A 21,635-nucleotide genomic window follows, 5' to 3' on the forward strand; every position below is an offset into this window, starting at 1 on the left:
TTTCGAAAACATGGTATATAACTACAATAAGAATAACAAACGCTAACACATCTCCATTCCTGTAAACGGACAACGTGCATGTCTGACCACGGTAGGTAATGTGTTAGCTGTTTCATTTTACCTGCTCGAAGGAGTGCAGTCCGCTCTCCTTACCTAACCGGACCATATCTTCCATTATTGCTTGCTGCACTTCCTGGGTTGAAACACACAAATTCTCCATGAAATACCAAGAAACGACTTTACATAGCAAAAAATAGCCAAGAAAACACTTTTCCAAGTAAAGTTCAAGTGCATTATTGACAACTTATATATAATTAAAAAAATTAAATTAAATATATTAAAAATGTTCAAGTAAGTGCGATGCTGTTAACTCTTTCCTCTGAAATGTAAGGCCAATATTTTCAAGTTTAGATGGCAAAGGCTAAATGTTTAAACTTGCAATTCTCCAACCATTTGCCACACTTTTAGACGCAGAACTGCTTCCCGCTGATGCAGCGGGCCGATTCCACGGCATCAGCGTTCAACGATGCGACTGAAGGTGGTTTAAGCTCTGTAACTTGCCATTTTTGTAGTAATTCCTATTATATCATTAACTGAAGTCAACAAAACCCAGAAGGCACTATTTTTCATGAGATTTTTTAAAAGCATGGATTTTATGCTAGGAAAAGGTCCAATCATTTGATAGGGAAATAAAGATGAACCTTTTCTTGGCCAATGACTACTGAATCGATGTAAATAGGAACAAGTTAGGGAGTTTAGACATGCCTTGCTCATTTTCTTTTTTTCTGAGCCTGTGACTGTTTCATAGCCATCATTTCTTGGTATTGCAGGCAACTGGTGATTAAACATGCAAATGAGGATCTGTTGCCTAACTTCACCGTAACGGGCTTTTTCTGGGGCCTGGGTGAGCGTTGCACGTCCCCGTGGCCCCGCGGGAACTCGGCTCCCCGCCGGCACCAGCAGCGACAACCCCGCCGCGGCCAGCCCAGAGCTCTGCCACGGTATCCAGGTTAATCCTGCTTAAGAGCTTGCTCTAACGGGGTTAATTTTCCATGAAGAAATAGCTCTCGTCACTGGGATCAGTAATAACAAAAGCTGGCTTTAGCTAGGTTATGCTGCGGTGGAAAAAATGCCCGGACCGCGCACAGAGACGAAGGCAAACCTTATTTCTGCAGAGCTCTGCATACGCCCCATCAAACCCCCTCTTCTTGGCCCAGCCTGGCATCACTTCCGAGTCGGGCACCACGATTCCTACCAGAAAGGCCTGCGGGTGGAGGGAAATGAGCTTCAGCTGAACTCTGAACCCCGTTTAGGCACTTCGCTGATGTAATTAACCCTGCCGAATTTGCTCGCGCGCAGTCCTGGGCACCCTGCGCTTCCCAGGCTGGCCACCTCCCCGCTACGAGACCACGGTGCTGCCCGGAGCAAGTGGCCCCGGTGGCCTGGGCAGCCTCTGTCAACCAAGGGCTTCGAGTCACCCTCTGCTTGGGGTGACGACCACCACTGGAAGCTACCCTGCAGCTCTGGTGCTTCCCCTTGGAGCTCTTCTGCTTCTAAAAATTCATGGTTTTATAGTCTGGGGTCTCAATAAGGGCTTAAACCTCCCCTTTGCACAGCACAGCACGTAGATGCCACCGGCACAGGACCTCCTGCCTGCAAAGAGACCCAACACGTGGCCACAACCTCGTGAGGGAGTGCCGGGGAAAAACGGGGCGAGATTGGGCAATATGGGGAGGCAGCGGTCACTGGGCAGCGGCAGCTCAGCCTTCGCTGCTTTGCTGCAGGCGGCATGGCAAAGGGGAGCTGCAGGGACCCGAGGGGTGGCCGTGGCAAAGGAGAGCGGTAGAGACCTGAAAGGTGACACTGAGACAAATTTAAAGGCTTGCTCTTTGGCCACAAGATCCTCCAAGGTGCTTTGGGTCAGGTCCTAGGCGGCTGGCAGCCAGCTCAAGAGCAGAGAAGAGACATCAGGGCAAAACCCGTGGCACGCTCCACTCGCCTGTTCCCCTCGTTCCTGCCCAGCTCTTTGCTTCACGTTAACAATCTGACTGGTTTTAAAGCAAAGTATAAGCAGCGGAGATTTTCCGAGAGGTTAATTTTTACCTGCAAGCTGTCTCCGTGGACATATATCTGGGCAACAGGGTCACTGCGGATATAGATATTCTCGATCTTCTCCGGTGCAATATATTCTCCCTGAGCGAGCTTAAATATATGCTTTTTCCGATCGATAATTTTAAGAGTCCCATTCTGTTAGGAGAAAGAAATGCGAGTTCCCAGAAGTTATTTAACCGCAGAGGCTCAGGACCCAGCCTGCTTCCTCGACCTGCCATTTCAGCAGAGAGGCAGCGACGGAGCCCAGAAACCCCCCCTGCCCGCACGGGCCGAGGATCCAAGCAAGAACAAGCGCGAACACGAGTTTTTAGGCATTTGAAAACAAGAAACGAGGTGTGTTAGCGGCAAGTTGTTCAACAACGTGTAACCGCCTCTCATTTGGAAACTGAGGTCAGCAGAAGCATTCCCTATAAAATACTTTCTCAAAATAAATGGCATTTCCCATTGCAAAATACTCTCGTAAGTAGGTTGAAATTTCTCTTTTATACTCAGTAATATCTGGACAAAGGAATGAAATTCTGGTAGTCAGAGGAGCTGTTTCAATTGCCAGGAAATGCTCCACTGACATATGGAGCTTATTCTGTGAAAAATAAACCCGTTTGCAAAAATGAATTGGCCACTGACGTGCTGAGCTTATTCCACCAAAACTCAACCCATTTGCAAAGATGCATTCGCTTGGAAATTTAAGTTCAACACTTGAAAATGTACAGGAGATGGTACAAGTTACGCGAGAAGTAAGCATGCGATCAGTACACACGGGCAACCATTTCCCAATGTCTCCCGTGTGAAGCCAGCCTTCCTCGTCCAACGCTTCGGTTGTCTTCTCCTCGTCTTTCAGATAACCTTTGAAAACGTTTGGTCCTTTCACACATATCTGCAAAATAGGCAGAGATGCTAACAAATTATTTTATTATTCTGCCATAAATAATAACAAGTTAAACAGTAATTCATTAAAATTTAAACGTTTTAGTTATTGATTTCATAATGACTGGGCTCTACGAAACTTAAAATACAGAAAGCATAAAACTATCTACAGATTTTTTTCACACTAATGGACGTATGAAGCAGGGAATGCAAAAGCGATTTGTTTGTAGTTGATTTTCGTCCAGCTTGCAGGACGAACAAAGCAAGTTATTGCAGGAGGTTTAATTTCTGTGCAATGCAGAAATAACAGCAACATAGAAATAGCAGCAATTCAGCTGTGCTTAGCTGAGCGCTTTTACAGTAATCAGGTGTAGCAATAGGTGGAAGCACGGTTATACCCCCGGGTTAATTATTGCATTGCTGCTCTATTGCTCCTTAAAAAGCTGAAGTGCTTCCACCACTGCAGCCTGGGACAGCGTCGACTGCCGAGAGCTTTACACAGAAACGGGAGTTGCTACCTCTCCTTCGCCTTTGGAAGCAAAGTAATTCAGCTCTTCCACATCCTTCAGTCTGATCAAGTTACAGGGCAAAGGGGCTCCGACGTGACCTGGAAATCAAAGGTAGTAAATCATTTGTCATCTCTCCTGTAAACAACGATGCGTTTATTATTACTTGCTTGCTTTATCACTCGTTGCTTGCACACGGTGGATGCGCTTTGTGAAGTCTGATGTTCCTGCAGCAATCGTGCAGAAGCAATCGCCTCCTCTAAGGCTGTGAACCGTATCGGTCCAATATTGAATATAACCAAGATTCTCCTAAATCCAACGAGACCGGTAACCCAGACACGGCTAACGGCCCAGGGAACACAGAGGTGAGCGTATTGCAAACGGTGTCGTTCAAGGGGCAACTCCAAAGCTTCCCAGGCAAACCTGCATCACATCTGATCCATGCGGATTTATTCTGCACTAGCGGTATGTTCGGGAGCGTTACATTTGCTTGGAATCATCCACACAATGGTAAACACAGCACAACACCCTGTGACACGGCAACGCAGAGTTTTCTAAGGAAATGAGCATTTCTTTTCTTTCTGGAAACGGCCGGAGGAAGGAGGTACCTGACGTCCAGTCGCCGGGGGTGGTGAAGGTGCAGCCGGCGGTGCACTCCGTCTGCCCGTAACCCTCATAGACCTGACAAGGAAACAGGGATCTCGACAACCGCCCGATGTTTCACCACTGCAGAATAACCCTCCCGTGCCCGCCCCGGCGGCACAGACCCCCAGCGGCTCCCGCCAGCCGCGGGGCACGGGCACGCAGTTAAGGGCACAGGGATGTCTTCTCGGGGCCTCGCTGCACATAAACCCCCGTTTACCCGGCTGTGCATTACCGCTGGGGCGGGCACAGGCTATAGGGATGCTGCATCCATCCCGCGGGGATGCGGGAGCGCGGGAGCGCGGGAGCGGAGCGCTTCCCGGCGGCACGCACCTGGCAGCCGAGCGCGGCGCGGAGGAAGCCCAGCACGGCCGGCGAGGCGGGCGCAGCGCCCGTCACGATCATGCGGACGCAGCCGCCGAGGCTCGCCTGCGTCGGGACGAGAGAGCACAAGGGACATGGCACGCCGTCGCCGGCTGCGGGAACCGCAGCGCCCGGGAGCGCCCGGGATCGGCTGCTCCCGCATCAGCCGAAATCCGGCACGGCTGCAGCAGCGCTGCGCAAAAATGACCCAACCCCAAAGCTCCTCAGCCAAAAAGGCAGCCAGCTGTTATTAAGGGTATCTCTGCGATATATCTCTGCCCAGACAAACTGCTCTTCCCCCGACGGGAGCATCCACAGTGCTCGGCCGCGGCAATCCCCGTCCTCTCGCTCTCAGACTCGTCCCCTCTCCCTTTTCTTCGCTTTTTTTGCACCTCGTTGTTTTTAAGGACTTTGTCTCCCAAGCCGCCTAAATAATGACGACCCCTTTTTAAGGCAGATGACCTTCAAGTATTTGCAGATGTTATTACATCAATTCCTCTGTCGTCTTTTGCTTCTTTTTTCCCCCCTTTATTTCCTTTTTCTAATTCTAAAAGTAAAAAAAAAAAGAAAAGAAAAAACCGCCTCGCAGCCGGCTCCCGGCTCCCTGCACTAAGCCAGGCCTGAAAGCTGCGGTTCAGCTCTGCAGTTAGAAATACAGCGGCACGTCTCTGGATGACTCATCCAATTAAAAAAACGGAGTAATGGGAACCTCCTGGAGCAGCACGGCGCCCGGAAAACCTGGCTTAAAGCCAGTTTAATCTCTTTTTACCAAGGAGATGTGTGGCGCACGGCAGGATGCTCTCATTTCTTTGCCCTCGTGTTAAAACATCACTTACACGTGCATTTTTCTCTACGCCGCTATGTGGGTTTTCCCAGGGAAAAAAAGGCTTCACGGAGGGAGGGAGGCGGCATCCGCTGCCGGCGCCATCCTGCATCCCTGGCCATTGTCCTGCATCCCCGGCCCCCATCCTGCATCCCCGGCCCTTGTCCTGCATCCCCGGCCCCCATCCTGCATCCCCGGCCCTTGTCCTGCATCCCTGGCCCCCATCCCGCATCCCCGGCCCTTGTCCTGCATCCCCAGCCCTTGTCCTGCATCCCCGGCCCTTGTCCTGCATCCCCGGCCCTTGTCCTGCATCCCCGGCCCTTGTCCTGCATCCCCGGCCCCCGTCCCGCATCCCCGGCCCTTGTCCTGCATCCCCGGCCCTTGTCCTGCATCCCCGGCCCTTGTCCTGCATCCCTGGCCCCCATCCCGCATCCCCGGCCCTTGTCCTGCATCCCCGGCCCTTGTCCTGCATCCCCGGCCCTTGTCCTGCATCCCTGGCCCCCATCCCGCATCCCCGGCCCTTGTCCTGCATCCCCGGCCCTTGTCCTGCATCCCCGGCCCCCGTCCCGCATCCCCGGCCCCCGTCCCGCATCCCTGGCCCCCGTCCCGCATCCCCGGCCGGGCGCTCCCGCGGGGAGGGGAGGCGGCAGCTGCCATGCCGGCAGCACCGGGTCTCGCCTCCTCACCTGTATTTTATTGAAGAAGAGTTTGTCCCACAAGCTGTCGTTGCGAATGATCCCGCTGCGCACTTCGGCCTTTTTCCGCCTCGCGGCAAACTCCAGCATCCAGCGTTTGAGCGAGGTGTCCGCCTGGCTGAAGATCTAGGGGAGGCCGGGGACGGGACGGGACGGGACGGGACGGGACGGGACGCGGGAGAGAGAGGAAAGAGCAAGGACTGTTCCCGCAGTGAGAGCTGCCGGCGCTACCCACGCCAGCTAAGGCACAGTTATATTAGCAATATGGCTAAAGAAGACGACACTACGGCTTAATTAGTGCTAGTTCTGCTTTGTTTCGCTCCGTTGGCCATTATACTTACTGTCGCTTTTGGGGAAAAATAAATAAATAAATAAGCGAGAGGATGAGGCTTTAGCTAGACTAGCTGCCACGTATCCGAGCTGCTCGCTCCTCGCTAGCCCAAGCATCCCGGCGAGCGGACGCGGCGCGAAGGGCTGCAGGCACCAAGGTTTCATCAGACACCGGCACAAATTGGATCTCCGCGAAGGAGAAAGCGCCGGGGCCCCGGGAGCCCCCGTCCAAACGGGCCTCAGCTTGGGGGAAAAATCAGCAGCTTGTGCCCGGGCCCGTCGCTAAACGGTAAATCTGAGGAATAAACCTTCCCCGCTGGTCAAACAGACTCGACGCAGCGACCAGGCACGTGACTGCCTTAAATACCTCCCAAGACCATCGCTGGGTTTTAAAGATTTGCAGATGCAAAAGCCAGCGCTGCGTTTACGCTGCCTCAATCCCCGCGGGCTGCTTTGCAGCTCCAGGTTTTGACCAGAGAGAGAGATCCAAGCTCCAAAACCGGCTGAAGAGCACAAAAAGTCTTAGTATGTCCAGGCTGGACTGATGCTTTTTTGAGGTGGAAACCCCTCTTCTCTGGCAACGTCGCTAGTAACCTCAGTAAGAAGAGGACCAGAGTCTCTTACGGGGCATTTCATAGCAACAGGCAACAGCCAGGTCTGCAGCCCAGGTCAATCACAGACCTACAGCCCGGAGCAGCTCGGATGGTTACGCAGGACGTGTCTGCAGTCAGGCAGCACCACTGGCAAACACCCCGAGCACAGGAACGCTGTCAGGGAACTGCCAGCGAGCGACAAACTTCATCACTGCTACAAAAGCGCGATGCGACCCTCACCTTGTCGTACATCCTGTTCAACAGCCGCGGCACGACGGGGAAGATGGTCGGGCGCAGCGCCTTCATGTCGTCCGACAGCAGACGGATGTCCCCTTGGAAGAAGCCGATTCGCCCGCCGTGGCAGTACACGACGGACTGGGGGGGAGAAAAACGCGACGCCTGGAACGTCTTGGCTTCTCGTTCCCCCGCAGAGCATCCCCCCGCGCCGGAACGCCTGTCCCGAGCGCCTGCCACCCACCCGGGCCGCAACGGGGCTTTCAAACTAGATATAAAGGTAACGGTGAATCTTGCACCGAAGAGAAACACAGGGCAAGCGAAGGGGGAATTATCGGCACTGGGAATTCAGCATCCACCAAATTTGCTGCTGTTCCCGGAGGAACAAGGACGCGGAGGCGTCGGGGCGGGGGGATCTTCGCCCCCGCAGCCCAGACCCCCCCGAGCAGCTCGCGGCGCGAGGACCGAGTGCGGACGGAGAGACGCGCGTTAAGACACGTTGTACGACGCGCGGCGGCAGCCGCCAGGTTTTAGATGTTAATACTTTAGTTGTGTTTAAACATAACAACGTAACTACGTTAGCAATACAGTGCCCGATTCTGCACCCCCGAAACGGGAGCCCGCTTTTAGAGGCAGAAGTGGCATTTTTGGAAAGAAAAAAAGGCCACTTTTGAACCAAACCAGAACAGAGGGGGATGCACGAGTGCGTGCGGCCCACGGGGGTGGATGAGCCACCCGGCAGCCCAGGCTGCGGGGCTGGTGGCAGGCAACACCGCGCAGAACTGGCGACTAAGTTGTAAAAATGGGAATTTTTGGTCGTGCCGCGGTGCTTCGGGGGATCAGCATCCCCGGCCCGCTTCCACCGAGCGCCAAGCCCGGCCACAGCACTCGCGTTTCTGAGCTTTGCAAGGTGCAAATGGAGAACATCAGCTCCTTCTGGCACAGTTTTCTCCCCAAATAGCTAGGGCAATTCAAAACACCTTAAGAAACACCTAGCTCTCTCTACCCCTAAAAGCCTGCATTAACCTGACTGCTCCCACTGCTTTATCACCGCCTGGAAAACGCTTCTCCATGGATGGAAACCACGGGAATTTCACCCGTGCTGTGGGTTTAACCAACATCGCTCTGCCAAATCTGTATCCTGTGCTGCACGTGCACGTGAATGAAAAATGGAAAAGATAACTGCTTTGTGGTCATCGGGGATTAGAAATAACTACTAGAAATTTTCAGTGCTGAAGAAGGTACCTGCGTAATTTCATCCGCCAGCTCCAGGGACCGGCGACATGGCTAAAGCGAGGGAAGCTGACTCAGGGTTTGCTGTTCAAAATAATTTTGAAAATGACTTTTTAGCCCTTTGGAAAAATCCTTATATTATTTTCAGCAGCGAGGATAAACCTCACCATGCTTCACCGCTGAGGGCTTTGGAGGCCTGTCCCCCTCAATATGGCAACACCCCGCGAAATGAGGTCGCTCCAGACATCTGCAGAGCTTTTTTCCCCATCAGATGGCTTTTTAATAATTATATTCTTGAGTGCTGGCAAAGCGGTTTGCCTGAGCAGCGGTGGGATCCTGACCAACTTGCCTGTTAAAGTTAGACTTCAAGTGAAAATCTGCTAGGCTGCAGCTCGCCAAATCTGTCACGGACTTTCACTTCCAATTTGCAAGCGTTTCACGCGGCAGAGTGAATTACTGCTGGCACGGCGTCGCTAAGTGGGAGGCTCAGATTCAGAGGCTTGTCTGACTCAAAAAGCATGCGTTCAGCCCCAAACTGTCCTGCCCGAGAAAGCGCAGAGCTGCGACCGAAGCCGGATCCAGGCTTCACGCACTGACTCAGTGCTCAGCCCGCAGCTTCCCAGGCCAGGAGAATGATGCGATCAGCTAATCTGACTTGCAGAACGCACCGTTTCCGCACAAATTATCACCTGTCTTAGCCAAAAAAGATGGAAAAAGCCAGTTCTGCGGGCTGGCAGGAGCTCTCGATGCTCCCTGCCACCACGTCCGAGGGCGGACGGCTTCCCGCTGCGCCCAGCGCAGGCTGCTCTGCCGGGAGGAGCACGCGTGCCACACCACCGCTTCGGTTCCCAGTTTCTGCGAGGTTTTGCAGAGCTGTTTTTTTATGCAATAAAAGGATTTTAGCTGCTATAGAAAAGGATGCAAAACTGCTTTTTTACTCCCATGATCAGTGATCCTATAGTGATTGAAGAGTTGCCCCCAATCGCGCAGCAGCGATTGCTGCCCGCTCCCGGCGGTCCGGTTTCTAATCCCAGCGGCACCGGTGCGAGCCCCAGCGCTCCGGACGCTCGAGCATCCCGGGATCGCGCCGGGGCGCTGAGAGGAGAGCCCGGCCCCGGCGTTGCGCACGTGGCACTTGTGCAGTACAAGCTTTTTTAGTTCTATAAGATATTGCCGGTTATTTAGTATTTTACTTATTTTTCGGGGTGGAAAGAGGCGATTTCCACCGGCGCTCGGACCTTACCTGCACCATTCGCTCAAACATGTGTGCTAAAGGCAAATAGGATATGTGCACATCCGCACAAGTCGGAGCCCAGTGACTCTGGAAGAGAGCACAAGGGGCCCCGCGAGGCCCCGTCAGTCGGGACCGCGTCTCACCTGTATCACTCTCTCAAACATGTGAGCCAGAGGCAGGAAGGAGATGAGCACATCGTCCTGTCTCGGAAAGATCACCTTCTGCAGGTGGAGGGCATGGAGACAGAAAGGAAAGAAACACTGACAGCAAGACAACAGAGAGTCGTAAAACGATCAGAAGAGGAGAGGAAGGGCGGAGATGGCCAGGAGAGGAAGGCGGCAGCGGCGAGGGAGCGTTAGGGCACGGCGTCGATGGGGCTGCGTTAGCAGAGCGAGAGGATGAGCACGGAGGGCCGTCCCGCACCGAGGGTACCCTGACAACATCGGGCATCGCGGACCCCGGGGTGCTTCCAGCATCTCGTGCCGCACTATTTTATACAACAATCTGCATTAAGGTATTAGGACCCACAGCTGTATTTACACATTGCTTCAAACTGGCCTCATCATCTGCAAGCACAGCAGCATAAAGCCATTACCACGGCTACGCTTCTTTCTTGCACCCTTTTAAGTGCCCTCACAACAAAACGAGTGGGTTTTAACTGAACCAAAATGATGGCGTTTAGTAGCATTTCACGGCTGGCAAGTATGGTCTGGTTGTCCTGTTAAACACACAAAAAGTAAAAACAGCTTCTTGGCGTTTGAAAATAGCATTATAATAAAGCCCCTAAGTTCATTTAAAAAAATGTTCCCCTTATAAAATCACTGAACTATGCAAAATCTGCAGCATTTTTCTGCTTTGGGTATTTTTATTTTATTTAAGGATAGTACTTCCAAGGCTTTTGCACTTTGCTCACTTTTACCACTGAGGTTGGACATCGCTTGCTGCTGCGGACGTTGCGCACCGTCACCAGCACCACTCAGTTTGCCACCACTTAGACCAGACTTAAGGCTCAGTCTGGCGTCCTCAAGACCAGCCGCAGACCTGCGCTGCCTGCGGCGAAGGCCAGATCCTTTTCCTGGGAAAATCCTCGCCCTGGAAGGTGCCGAGTGCCCCCAGCTCCCCCCGCGCCTGCCCCGCTGCATCGCCCCACGGCCGCCGGAGCCGCGGGCCGGCAGAGCCCCGCACGCCCCAGCCCGGCGGGGTTTGTCACACCACCCCTCCAGGCTTGCTAAAACGGAGGCCTGGGAGTCTCGGAAAAACCACAGATTAAGACTGTGATGTTTTCAGCATCGATTGTAAGAGGAAAACAGTGCGTAATTAACTGTGCATCCCGCCCGGACATCACTGCTTCGTGCAACCGCCTGTTCCCTGTGCCAGAACAGATTCCCGACGTGGGCTGGGTGCAGCCGTACATAACCCTCCCCGCGCTGTCCCACAGCAGCTCTGCCTCCCGCGCTGCCCCTGAACAGCAGCTTACACGTTGCACGAAACTCGTTATACCTCTGCTTGGCCAGCGCTGCGTTTTTTAAAGTGCATATAACTCAAACTGCGACGTACTTTAGTAGCAATAACATCAACCGTTCTTGTAAATACCTGTATGTTCTCATATATATATTATAGATATATATATATATACATACTTCACGTGCATAAAGCTTTCAAATAAGTGATGGAGGCGTGGGCGTCCCTAAAGCGGGTCCCGTGCTCTTCCCAAAGCACCCGCTCCAGCCGCGCAAGGCTGCTTTGCTCGTTCAGCTCCTCCAGACATGTTACCTGATGTTCGGGAGCCAGCGGCACCGCTCAAAAGCGCCCGCAGCACCTTCCCGACGGGAATGTGGGTGGCAGGAGGGGATCCGGCGCTGCTCCGAGCAGGCGAGCCCTGTCCCGCTGCCCGCAGCACGCACCGCCGGCTCCCGCGCACACCGCGCACCGCCCCGCTTGCTGCCTCGGGGTATTCACCTCTGTCACTTTGAGAAAGCCCGAGAAGTCAGCAACCACGTTGCCGTGGGTCAGCATGGCGCCTTTGGGGTTGCCTGCAAGGAAACAGAGAGCACGTTGCAAAAGCCGGCCCAGCAACCCAACTCCCAAAAGCTTTAAAAAAAAAAAACGTAGAAAATACTTTCAAGTTCTGAGTTTTAAAACTTCTGCAATTTTCCCAACATTGCTGAGCAGTAACATCTAGTAAAGGCATTGCTTGCAATACTCAAAATTCAGTGAGACGCTGCTGTAAGCGCAGTGTAACCGGCATATCTCTGTCGACGACACCAGCAGTAGCCCTATTGAATCTACGAGCCCGTGACGAGCAGCTCACCAGAGCTGCTACAAGTTTCCAGCCACGTTAGGCAGCATTATGTCACATAGCTTTTGACTAAGAATGACCCTGAATACCCACAAACTTAACTTTAAAGTTGCTTTAGCTCTTAATTATCTGGATAACCCAAAGAAGGTAGAAAACTGGTAACACGTGGTATAAATCAGGCTAAGGGAGGGCCCTTTGGGTCTGTAAGTAGGGAAAGTCATCGATACCATCAACAGCAGAGCAAAGGGATCCTTGGGGTCACGCTGGCCCGTACGAGCCACCAAAGTGAAGGACCACGTCCCCACCAGCTCTCGGTGCTTGCTCGCGTATCGTCTGCCACCCGGACCGGCTACCTCCCAACCATTTGCCTCTTCATCTTCTCTGACCCTCCTGCCCGCCACAGGTCCATCTCACTAATTTCCTATATCTGTCCAGCACCAAGAACGGGGTTTCTTGGCCAGCGCTCCCCGGCACAGCACGGCCGCTTCCCGTCACCCGCCGAGGGTTCATCTCGGAAAAGAAGGTGCAGCTCAGATTGAATAAAGATTACAGAACCGGTCTCTCTCTCCAGCGTATTTTTAAAGCAGATTGTTTTAATTAGATCGCGCCTCCGTGACGGAGTCCCTGTGCGGCACCGCGTCGGAGCAGCGGGACTGGGAAGCGGAGGAGCAGGGCTGGGTGGTGGCCGTGGGAGCCCTACCAGGAGCTCTGCCGCGTCCCTAACGCTAACGATGCACCAACAGCCCCGCAAAACTGTACCCTGCGGCCATGGGCGCTGGGACCTACGCGCCCACCAGCCCCTCCAGTTTCGCAGACATGGTCCCTGGCCAATCCCTCAAGCACTTAAAAAAAGGCCCAAACAAAAATATTAACTGCTGCACCCATTTATTGCACTAAAGCAGGACATTTTGAGCACAGAATGAATTGCACTGGAAAGCCGCGTTTGGCGTTGCAAGTGCCGCTGAATAATTCACTCCCAGCACTTGCAGACGAGCGCAGCGCCCGGAGAGCTATTTCGGTCTAACTTATACTTGTCCTCTTCCAAGACTCGCAAGCAAAGCCTGACTTCCCCAAATTGCCCGAGTTTCTCTTCGTCACCAGCCTGCTGGGCCCGGTCTCGCCCCGGCGGAGGGGACGCGCTCGAGCCTTGCTGGAAACCCCCCGAAACGGCGTGCTTGTGTCCGAACCGGCGTCCCAAGCCGCATCCTCCAGCGACGGCACGGCAGAGCTGGCGTCCTGGGCCTCGGCGCAGACCTCCGGGCTTCCTGGAGGCACGAAGACTTCTCGGGGTGGCCGAGAGCTCAGGCTCGTTCATTTACTCCACCTCTGACTTTTTTTTTTAGTGCAAATCGAGACGATCCAGTACCTCTGCTCAAACGACCATCGCTTGCCTGCGGGCAGAGCCCTCTCCTGCCTCCGTCCCCTGCCCGCAGCCAGGGTCGGCAGCCCCGGAGGTCTGTCGTGTTGGGAGTTCCGAAGCAGAGCTCCAGTTCTCAGAGCCAGGATGACCCTCCTTCGGGACAAATCCAGAACAAACCGTGCTGGGAAGGGGAACTGCAGCTTTGTGGGCTGCGCTGGGGAATTCCAGCAAGTCTGGACCTTCTTTAGCTCTTCGGACTCTTGGGAGAGGCAAGTCGACTGAATCGCTGCTCCCTGCTATAGCCCTTTCCCAGAACTTACCACCTCTAGAGAGAAAGGGTGTTAGCAAAAGTGCTTCTTCTTTAAAGAAAAAAAAAAAAATCAATGCCAGATCTGTGACACTATTCTGAAGTTAGATTTTCTTCGTGAAGACACACCTTGTAAGGGTCCCGTTACTGAGGCAGGTGCACAGCGGTCCCCGTAGCTAACGAGGAGAGCATGGCAGCTCTGCCTCATCATCTCCAGGCAAACCTTGTTCAACAATTCTCGTAAGCGACAGAAGACTCTTCTCCCTGTCACTAAATGTGTATTTTAAATATTCACTGCAGCAGTGACGCAGTGGTGTGCTCCACCGACGCTTCTGCCGCGTGCAGTCTCCCACCAGCCTGGCCTTCACGAGGTCCACGCTGCTGGGCAAGGAGAAACGCCAGCCCACGGCACAGCGAGGCAGTTTTCCCCCGGGAGTGGCAGGCGAGTCCTCGAGGAGATGCAGGCTTGGTTCCCGGGAGCAGCCAGCATGCACACGTGCAGCTTGCTGTTTTGGGGGCACCTGCATGCCTCTGGCTCCTTTCTGAGCCCGGATGATACTCAAAAGCCAGTGCGAGTTGGGTGCGTGATTTGAGTGCAGCAATCTCAGCCTCTCCTTTCGCTCTTTGAAGGCATCTGGACGTCCGATCCTATCAATCACAGAGAAAAACACATTAAAATGCACTTCCGAGTTTATTGCTAACCAGCTAAAATTGTTTCCAACTGTACATTTTCAGGTTATTGACCCTATAGTGAATACAGAACAACACTTGGAACACTTTAGATGTGAAGAAGCCCTTGAGAACGTCTCCACCCAGGCCGAGCAGCCGCAGCACGCTGCCGGGCGCCCTCGGAAGCACAAAACCCCACCAAGTAAAGCAAGAACGATGCCTGAAGGGGCAAAACCCAAGGCCTTTTCATACATTTTGAGCTTGTACGTGAAGCGGACACAGCATGCGCTCACCTGTTGTGCAGTACAGGTCTTCTCCAGGAGCTGGGAGATGAAGATCAACCCTCTGCCTCCGGCCGGCCGTGCGGATCAGAAGGATCGATCCCCTTCCCGGGCAGCCCGGGGGGCCAAGGGCACCTCCCGCCTACAGCGGGCAGCGTGGGGAGGAGGTGGGTGGGCTGCAAGAGCAGCTCCGGAGGGCCCAGCAGCACGGTCCTTCACCGCGCCCAAGTAAAAAGCGGTTTCGGAAGCAATCCGTCTTCTGCGCTTGTGCTCTCTGCCCATCCGCTGTCTGCTTTCACCATTTTCTGTACATCTTGGGGGAGTCACGTTCTTGGGAGCATGAAATTCCTGCAAGCAGGTGGAGCCCCAGGTGCTAGGGACATGCTGGAGCTCAGGACTTTGGGGTGGTCAGGAAACAGAGAATGCAACGCTGTGCACCAGCTTTTTTGTTTGGTTTTTTGTTGTTGTTGTTGTTTTTGGGTTTTTTTAAAGATTTGCAGGAGATAAAAGACGATCAATCAAGTGTTCCCTATCTGCACCGCAAGATGGGAAAGAGAGAGCCCAGAGAAACACGGGCAGATTTCCAGACAACTGCAAAACCATCCTGCCAAGATGTATGCCACAGATTTCTAGCTAAATATAAAAATATCGCTGTTTTTGATTTGCATATCTACAGAAACACATGTACATACACATACACACTTAAATATTAAAAAATGCATACAAATAGCATTGCCATGTCAGTGCAACAGTCTATTTGTGCATAACGAGGTGGTGCTAATAATTAATCTGATAATCTATTCTAACACTTCACGATTAAAATGCTTGTTCTTTTACCTGTAGTGCCACTAGTAAAACAGACGATTGACAGATCTTCGGGTCGAGGAGGCTAGAAATGCACAAGAAAGATGGGAAAATCGCATCAATCCAACACGATACAGTCAACGGTAGAACGTTGTCATTGTATTAACTTAAAAATCAAACAATTATATTTCGAATCTGCCAAAAAAACCCATTTATTCCCCTTGGCAGATATAAAAGACCATCATAAAACCCTTTTTATCAGGTTTCTTCAATTGATACAGACTCCATCTCCCTGTTATGTTTTGCTCCGTCTGCATTAAGGGCATGCTTTGGCGTAGCAAGACGGGCAAAATATTTGCATCTCAGACACTCCAAAAAACCCCCAAACTACTGTATTCGCTAGTAATGTATTCGATACTATTGATTGCCAATGTGACCCTTTCAGAGCTGGAAGATCACTCACCCAGGCTGCAGTAACAAACTGTGTTTGCTCAACACAGATATTTGATAACACCAATAAATGATATTTAGGCTACTGGTCGCTTGGAAATTCTTGTTCTTAAATAGATCGTTTGCTGTTCGTGGCATGCACCGGAGCTCACCAGGCACAAAACACTGGTTTCTCACGGAGGAAAACAAAAGAGCTTTACTCGTATTGCACAAATACCTAACAAATAATAAATACAAATTACAAATACTCCAATATTAAATACAAATACTAAATATATGCAAATACTTGTATTGCACTCATTCCTGTGTGGATGTTTATCTATCCTAACATGCATTTGAGAAGCATCAGACCATAACATGACCACAGAAAAATGAATTAGGCACTTCTACCTCTTTGAAAATGTGCGAATACTATCATCTAGCCAAAATCTGCACATTGCCATTAACATTTTCAAAGACATCCTCCCTCTCTGCCTGTAGGTGTCTGGAAAAATTTGGGACAACTTAATAATTTCCATGTAAATTCTGGAAAAAGGGAGTTAAGCCACAAGCCGGGATGACTTTCAGAAGCTGCGGATCGCTCCCATCTCCCGCAGCTCCTCTGCGCCCTCAGCACCGCCACGCCTGGGTGTCCCTTTGGGTCACCAACGCATAAATAAACGGTCTGAAAATGAGAGGTCGCTTTTGAACGTCTTGGAGGAGCACGAGCAAAACACCACGGCAGTTTTTGGCAGCCGTCCCGGAGGAGGAGCGCTGCCTCTCTGCTAGCAAGAGCCTGGGGGGGGGGGGGACACAGACTCGCTGCCCCCCGCGTCCTCGCTTGAGCAGCCCGGACTCGGCTACGAAGCAAACACCGGGCGTCTCGGCAGAGGGGCTCTGCTGCTGGGGCCGCGGGCGAGGACGGCGGAGGGTCCCGGGGGCAGCACGGGGCAGCGCGCTGCAGCACGGCGCCCGCTCCGGCCTCAGAAATAGGGATAAAACGATCCTCTGCCACGATAACCGGGAAACCCAGCGCCACCGCACTCACCACGGGAACGTGTCGACTCCCTCGGCCACACTCCTGGAAGAGAGTAAAGCAACGGAAATTACCTCCATTGCAATCCAGGCGGTTTGCAACACCCCCGCCAGCCATCTGCAAACGACGAGGGACGACCGGAGAGCAGGAGAAGGGGCGGCGAGCGCCACGGCCACCCTCCCTGCCCCAAGCTCCTTGCACGGGCTGAGGTCTCCAGCCGGCAAAGCTGCAGCCAGGCCGGCTCCTCGGAGGTGCACGGCTGCAGGCTGCCGAGGGCAGGACCCGGGACGGGACCCCGGGACGGGACCCCCACCACCAGCGGGAGCCGGGGTCTCCTCGGAGCAGGGCATCAGGCGAAGCACATTGAGATGCTGGTGCTCACCAGCCCCGAGGAGCAACCACGAGGGGCAGCGGCACCGTGCCGCGTGGCCACACGGATGGGGACAAGCTTCTCCACCACCCGTTTTGGATGCTGAAGGTCCCCCTGCCCCATCCGCAAGTCCCGGGATATTTGGACAGCCTGGACAGGAGCTGCGAAGCAGGGGCAAAGGAGGGCAGGAGCCACTCGCCTCCACGTCGCGCATGGCCTGGATGCGGACCCCGCAGCGGGCCCCCCTCTCCCGCAGGTCCTTCTCGAAGGGGTCCATCAGGATGATGGAGCTGAGCCCCGGCGTCTCCCTCCTCTCCACGTGGTCGAGGAGGACCCGGGCCTTCTCCGGCTTGTCACAGATGACCGTGGAAATGTCCGCTGGAAGAAAGCACCCAGACACATTGGTTTTAGTAAATCTTTGCTTAATGCAACACCAGCTGCTGGTTCACAGCTATCGCATCAGCTTTAATGCTCGTTTCAGACTTGCAGCAGAGACCCTGGATTGCAGTAAGCGTTTCTCCTAGAAAAACCACCGCGATTTCAGCAAATATAAACCAACTCTGAAGCTGCAGCTGACGTCTACAAATACTCTAGGACTTGGTCTGCAATTTCAGTGTTGGGCTAAGTGAGCTGCGACAGCATGCAAAACTTAACAAGTCTCGGGACAAAATATCGCAAGGGAGAGCAGGGCGGCACCGGCATAACGCTGGCGGCAGTGACGAGCCGTCAGCACAAGCGGGAGCCGCAGGAACCCAACCGCCACGCACAGGCTCCCCAAAAACCAGCAAAAACGCCCTCCCCAGCCCAAACAGCAGCAAGACGCAGAGTTACTAGGCAATCAGCTAACGACTCCCAGCCAAAGCCAGCGATGAGCAGCACCAGGTCCTGCGGGGAGCAGGAGATGGTGAATCATCCCAAGGAACCACCCTGGCTTCGGAGGACATCACATTTCTGCTCTTCCTACCTGTGTTGACAATGTAACGGATGGCTCCAGGACCCAAGGTGTCGTACAGGGGAACCACCACCATGGAGTAAGTGTAGCAGGCCAGCTCGGAAATGATCCACTGCATCGAAAACCAGAAGTAAGAAGGGGGCAGTGGCAACAGATTTAGCACATTTGAGAACAAGCTTAAAACATAAAGCAAGCTCACAAGTCAGGAACGCCGTTAACAAAGCGTGCGGTTAAACCGAAAACCTCACCTCGGGGCGGTTTTGAGCAAAGACCCCGATGAACTGCTCCGTGGAGGGTTTACATCCCTGCTGAAGCAAGCCCGAACCCAAAGCTTCTGCTCTTTCAGAAACCTGGAAGTTGAAGAGAAAATAAAAGCATAAAGGAGAGCAATAGCAATCTAAGCAAAGACGTGCTGACCCAGGGAGGCTCTCCGGTTATTGCACCGGCTACCCCAAAGCCCCCTTTTTGCATTTTCGCTAGCGGTGAGAGACCCTGTGACGCTTCTTCCCCCCCCCGCGCCCGGAGCACCCGCGCTCTGCTCTCCCAGGCGGCCCCAGCGCTCCCGCGTCCAACCCCCCCGCTCAGCAGACAGCTCCTGCCCACGCGTGGAGCATCCAGGACTTGGGGCCGCGCCGGCTCCAGCCTCGAGGCGACGGCACTTCGGGGGCGGGCGATGCCGAGGAGCGATGCCCGCTGCTCCCGACGGGGCCGGACCCGGGACGTCTGAGAGCCCATTCCCGGCTCGGGAAGGATGAGGCTATGGGGGAAGCCTGCGGGGAGGATTCATTCCAAGCTCACCTCCTTATAGGACAGCCACTGGTAGGGCTGCTTGGGTTTCCTGAATCCCAGACAGGGGCCGTTTTCTAGGAGAGACAAGCAGAAATTACCAGGTTACGGGGTCGGTGCCAGGCACGAACGCACCGCGCTGCTGAGACGCGGCAGGACAAACCCACCGCTAGCAATTTCGGCTCTCGCTTCGGAGGCAAAGCACCGTCGAGCACCATCAAATGAAGGCGAGACAGTCCGGCGGGACGGGGGACCGGCTCCCGGGGATCGCCAGCACGGCTGCGCCAAGCCCCTCTCTCATTGCACGGAGTACAGTAACAGTTTGCACAGAAACAGCCTTATTTAAACCTATTTCCCCTAAGACAGCGCGAACGCTGCTGCCTGGTGAACACCTTCATCCCAAGCACGAGCTCCTGCTGCTGCAGCTGCCCTTTGATTTAACAATTCAAAGCAAAAACTACTATTAATATCAATGCCCACTCCAGAGGAGGGTAAGACAATACGCAGCACTACATGCCAGGAGGAATAGTTGAGAAGTTTAATTAATTGGCTAGCTGTACTTCCCCGCCCAGCATCCATTCCTCTGGGCATCTACAGAGTTATTTATACACCTCCGCTAACGTGGTGGCACCGTGCAGAATAACGCAGAGCCACCGAGGAGGCTTCTGCTGGCACGGAAAATAATAATCCAGCAACGAAACCGGTGCGTTCGGGAAGTCGGGACATCCAAATAACGGGCAGGGGCTTCAGGATCCCATAGCAGGCTTATCCAAAATGCTGTCCCAGCGCCGAGGCACAGGGGCTGTAGGACACAACCAAACTCCTTCTCTATTTTGCAGGGCTGATATGAGAGTGCCCTGGATCGTCTAACGAACAAGGTGAGTGCCACAAGCAGCAGATGCACGAATAGGTACGGATGTAACAGGGAAGAGCCATCACAGCCAGTGTATTAGGACTCCCCGAAGGTATCATCAGTCACGTCGGCAAGTGTGGTCAGACACGGCCTGCTTCGCTTCCCAAGGAGCTCCTGCCAGAGCCTCTCACCCGGATTTCTTAAAAACACTGTGCTATTGCGGCGTAAAAAGTGAGGCAGATTGAGAACTCATAGCAAGACAGGACACAGAGGCAGGAATGAAGATGCGGCTTTGCAGGGGAGGAGAGCGCGGCTGAGCGCCACGGAGACCTGTGCTCGGATCGGTCTCGCTGAACCCGTCCGTAAGCGGCCTGCGGATGAATAATGCACGACGAGGCTTGCTGGCGTTACAAAATCCAGGGCAGCGAAAGCTAAAGCTGTCTGCCAAAGGCAGCAAAAAGGTCTCATGACACCAAGAGACCGCATAGTAACATTTAATGCCGTTAAATGCAAGATAATGCACATCGGGAGTAATAATCCTAATTATAAACTCACAATGATTACTTATCAATCAATCATTTAGTTATCAGTAAAAGAGACCTTGGAACCATTTTGGATAGTTCTGAATGTGTCAGCTAATACTTCTGTTGCTAATATTTTTATGGAGGGATGAGAGAACAAATCGGAAAACTTCATAACGCCTCTGAATAAATCCACGGCACCTCCGTCCTGGTTTAGCGGTGCAGGTCTCGCAGCTTCGTCTCTGCAGGATAAAACAGTGCTATAAAGGGTACAGAGACGTATGGCAAGGAGGAGTGCAAGAGGAGCAAGACCGCTTCTGTACCTGAGGACACTTAACAGGGCGTCAGAGTCACCGATGGCTGGATGGCGTGGAGAAGACGAATGACAAACGCGCGCGGTAGGACGGGACCCCCTCGGCTCTCAGGCTTGGCAGGGATCTCTGCATCCTGCGTGTCCGCGCTCAGCACTCACCGGATATGTTAAACCCTCTCCTGAAGACCTCATACATGGTTCTCGCATCGTCGTAGTAGTGAGTGAGCAGCTGGGCGCTGTCGCCTATCACGGACCTCCGCGCGCCGTCCAAGCCCTGCGGGGACCAGAACAGCACAGAGTCACCGGGACTTCTGCAACAGGAAAGGAGAGCAGAGAAAAGCATCCCAGCAGCTCGAAACCTGCCCTCAGGAGCTGAGCCGCAGCTGCGGTTACCTGGGACAAGCTCGGGCTGTCACCGGCACGGACCTAAAGCTCACGAGACTGCCTCATCCTTCCGTCGTAAACATGTTTTGCAGCTAGCGCTGCTGTTGCGCACAACAAAAGCTTACGCTCCACAGGCAAAACAAAGACAAACAGCGCTTGGTTTTGCACCTGCTTTCACCCAAAGGCACTTTTAAGTCCCGTCACAGGTCTTTCACCCCCCTCCACCCCCAAAGGTGCCGCCTGCTCTTCAGCAATCTTCACGCACTCACCACAACTCCCACACTTTTAGACAAGTACATGTTTTTCTGAACAAACTAAAAATAAGTACACTTTCTATTCTAAACTATCGTCCAAATACGTCTTCTATTAATGGAAGGATTTGGGGGCAATTGAAAGTAATTACATTTAAAAAATGGCAAAATCCAGAAAATAAACAAGCCAATGCAAGTTGTATTGAACCCACCACCCCCAGCTAAGAGAAAAAACACCAGCTTATTTACCCCCTGGCCGAGTTTATTCCCAAATCTAAGGAAACCACGTTTCCGGCCTGAGGAGAGCAAAGCACGCTTGGCGGAGATAAAGAAAAGCTTGTGAAATGAACCTTAGGAGCCCAAATAACACCAGAAAACCGCCTTCCCATAG

General features: G+C 53.3%; 1 protein-coding gene across 6 annotated transcripts in view; it reads right to left on the minus strand.

Annotated features, from left to right (window-relative positions):
- ACSL6 (acyl-CoA synthetase long chain family member 6) overlaps positions 1-21,635 on the minus strand; it is a 44,607-nt gene that overhangs the window by 6,546 nt on the left and 16,426 nt on the right. For 3 of the 6 annotated variants that reach the window (XM_026118224.2, XM_064521153.1, XM_064521154.1), the window contains exons 3-20: positions 20,769-20,883; positions 18,935-18,999; positions 18,385-18,486; positions 18,149-18,248; positions 17,384-17,562; positions 16,827-16,859; positions 15,383-15,434; positions 11,589-11,662; positions 9,639-9,716; positions 7,169-7,303; positions 5,997-6,131; positions 4,458-4,553; positions 4,091-4,163; positions 3,495-3,583; positions 2,870-2,986; positions 2,104-2,247; positions 1,163-1,264; positions 122-193 (exon numbers count right to left, since the gene is read on the minus strand). In XM_026118224.2, the coding sequence (XP_025974009.2) occupies positions 122-193; positions 1,163-1,264; positions 2,104-2,247; positions 2,870-2,986; positions 3,495-3,583; positions 4,091-4,163; positions 4,458-4,553; positions 5,997-6,131; positions 7,169-7,303; positions 9,639-9,716; positions 11,589-11,662; positions 15,383-15,434; positions 16,827-16,859; positions 17,384-17,562; positions 18,149-18,248; positions 18,385-18,486; positions 18,935-18,999; positions 20,769-20,883 (1,761 nt within the window). Of the gene's footprint in view, positions 1-121; positions 194-1,162; positions 1,265-2,103; positions 2,248-2,869; positions 2,987-3,494; positions 3,584-4,090; positions 4,164-4,457; positions 4,554-5,996; positions 6,132-7,168; positions 7,304-9,638; positions 9,717-9,772; positions 9,851-11,588; positions 11,663-15,382; positions 15,435-16,826; positions 16,860-17,383; positions 17,563-18,148; positions 18,249-18,384; positions 18,487-18,934; positions 19,000-20,768; positions 20,884-21,635 lie in introns of all 6 variants that reach the window. The other 3 variants (XM_026118225.2, XM_026118226.2, XM_026118227.2) reach the window with 3 other exon arrangements.

This window comes from Dromaius novaehollandiae, chromosome 15 (assembly GCF_036370855.1).
Source record: "Dromaius novaehollandiae isolate bDroNov1 chromosome 15, bDroNov1.hap1, whole genome shotgun sequence".
NCBI lineage: Eukaryota > Metazoa > Chordata > Aves > Casuariiformes > Dromaiidae > Dromaius > Dromaius novaehollandiae.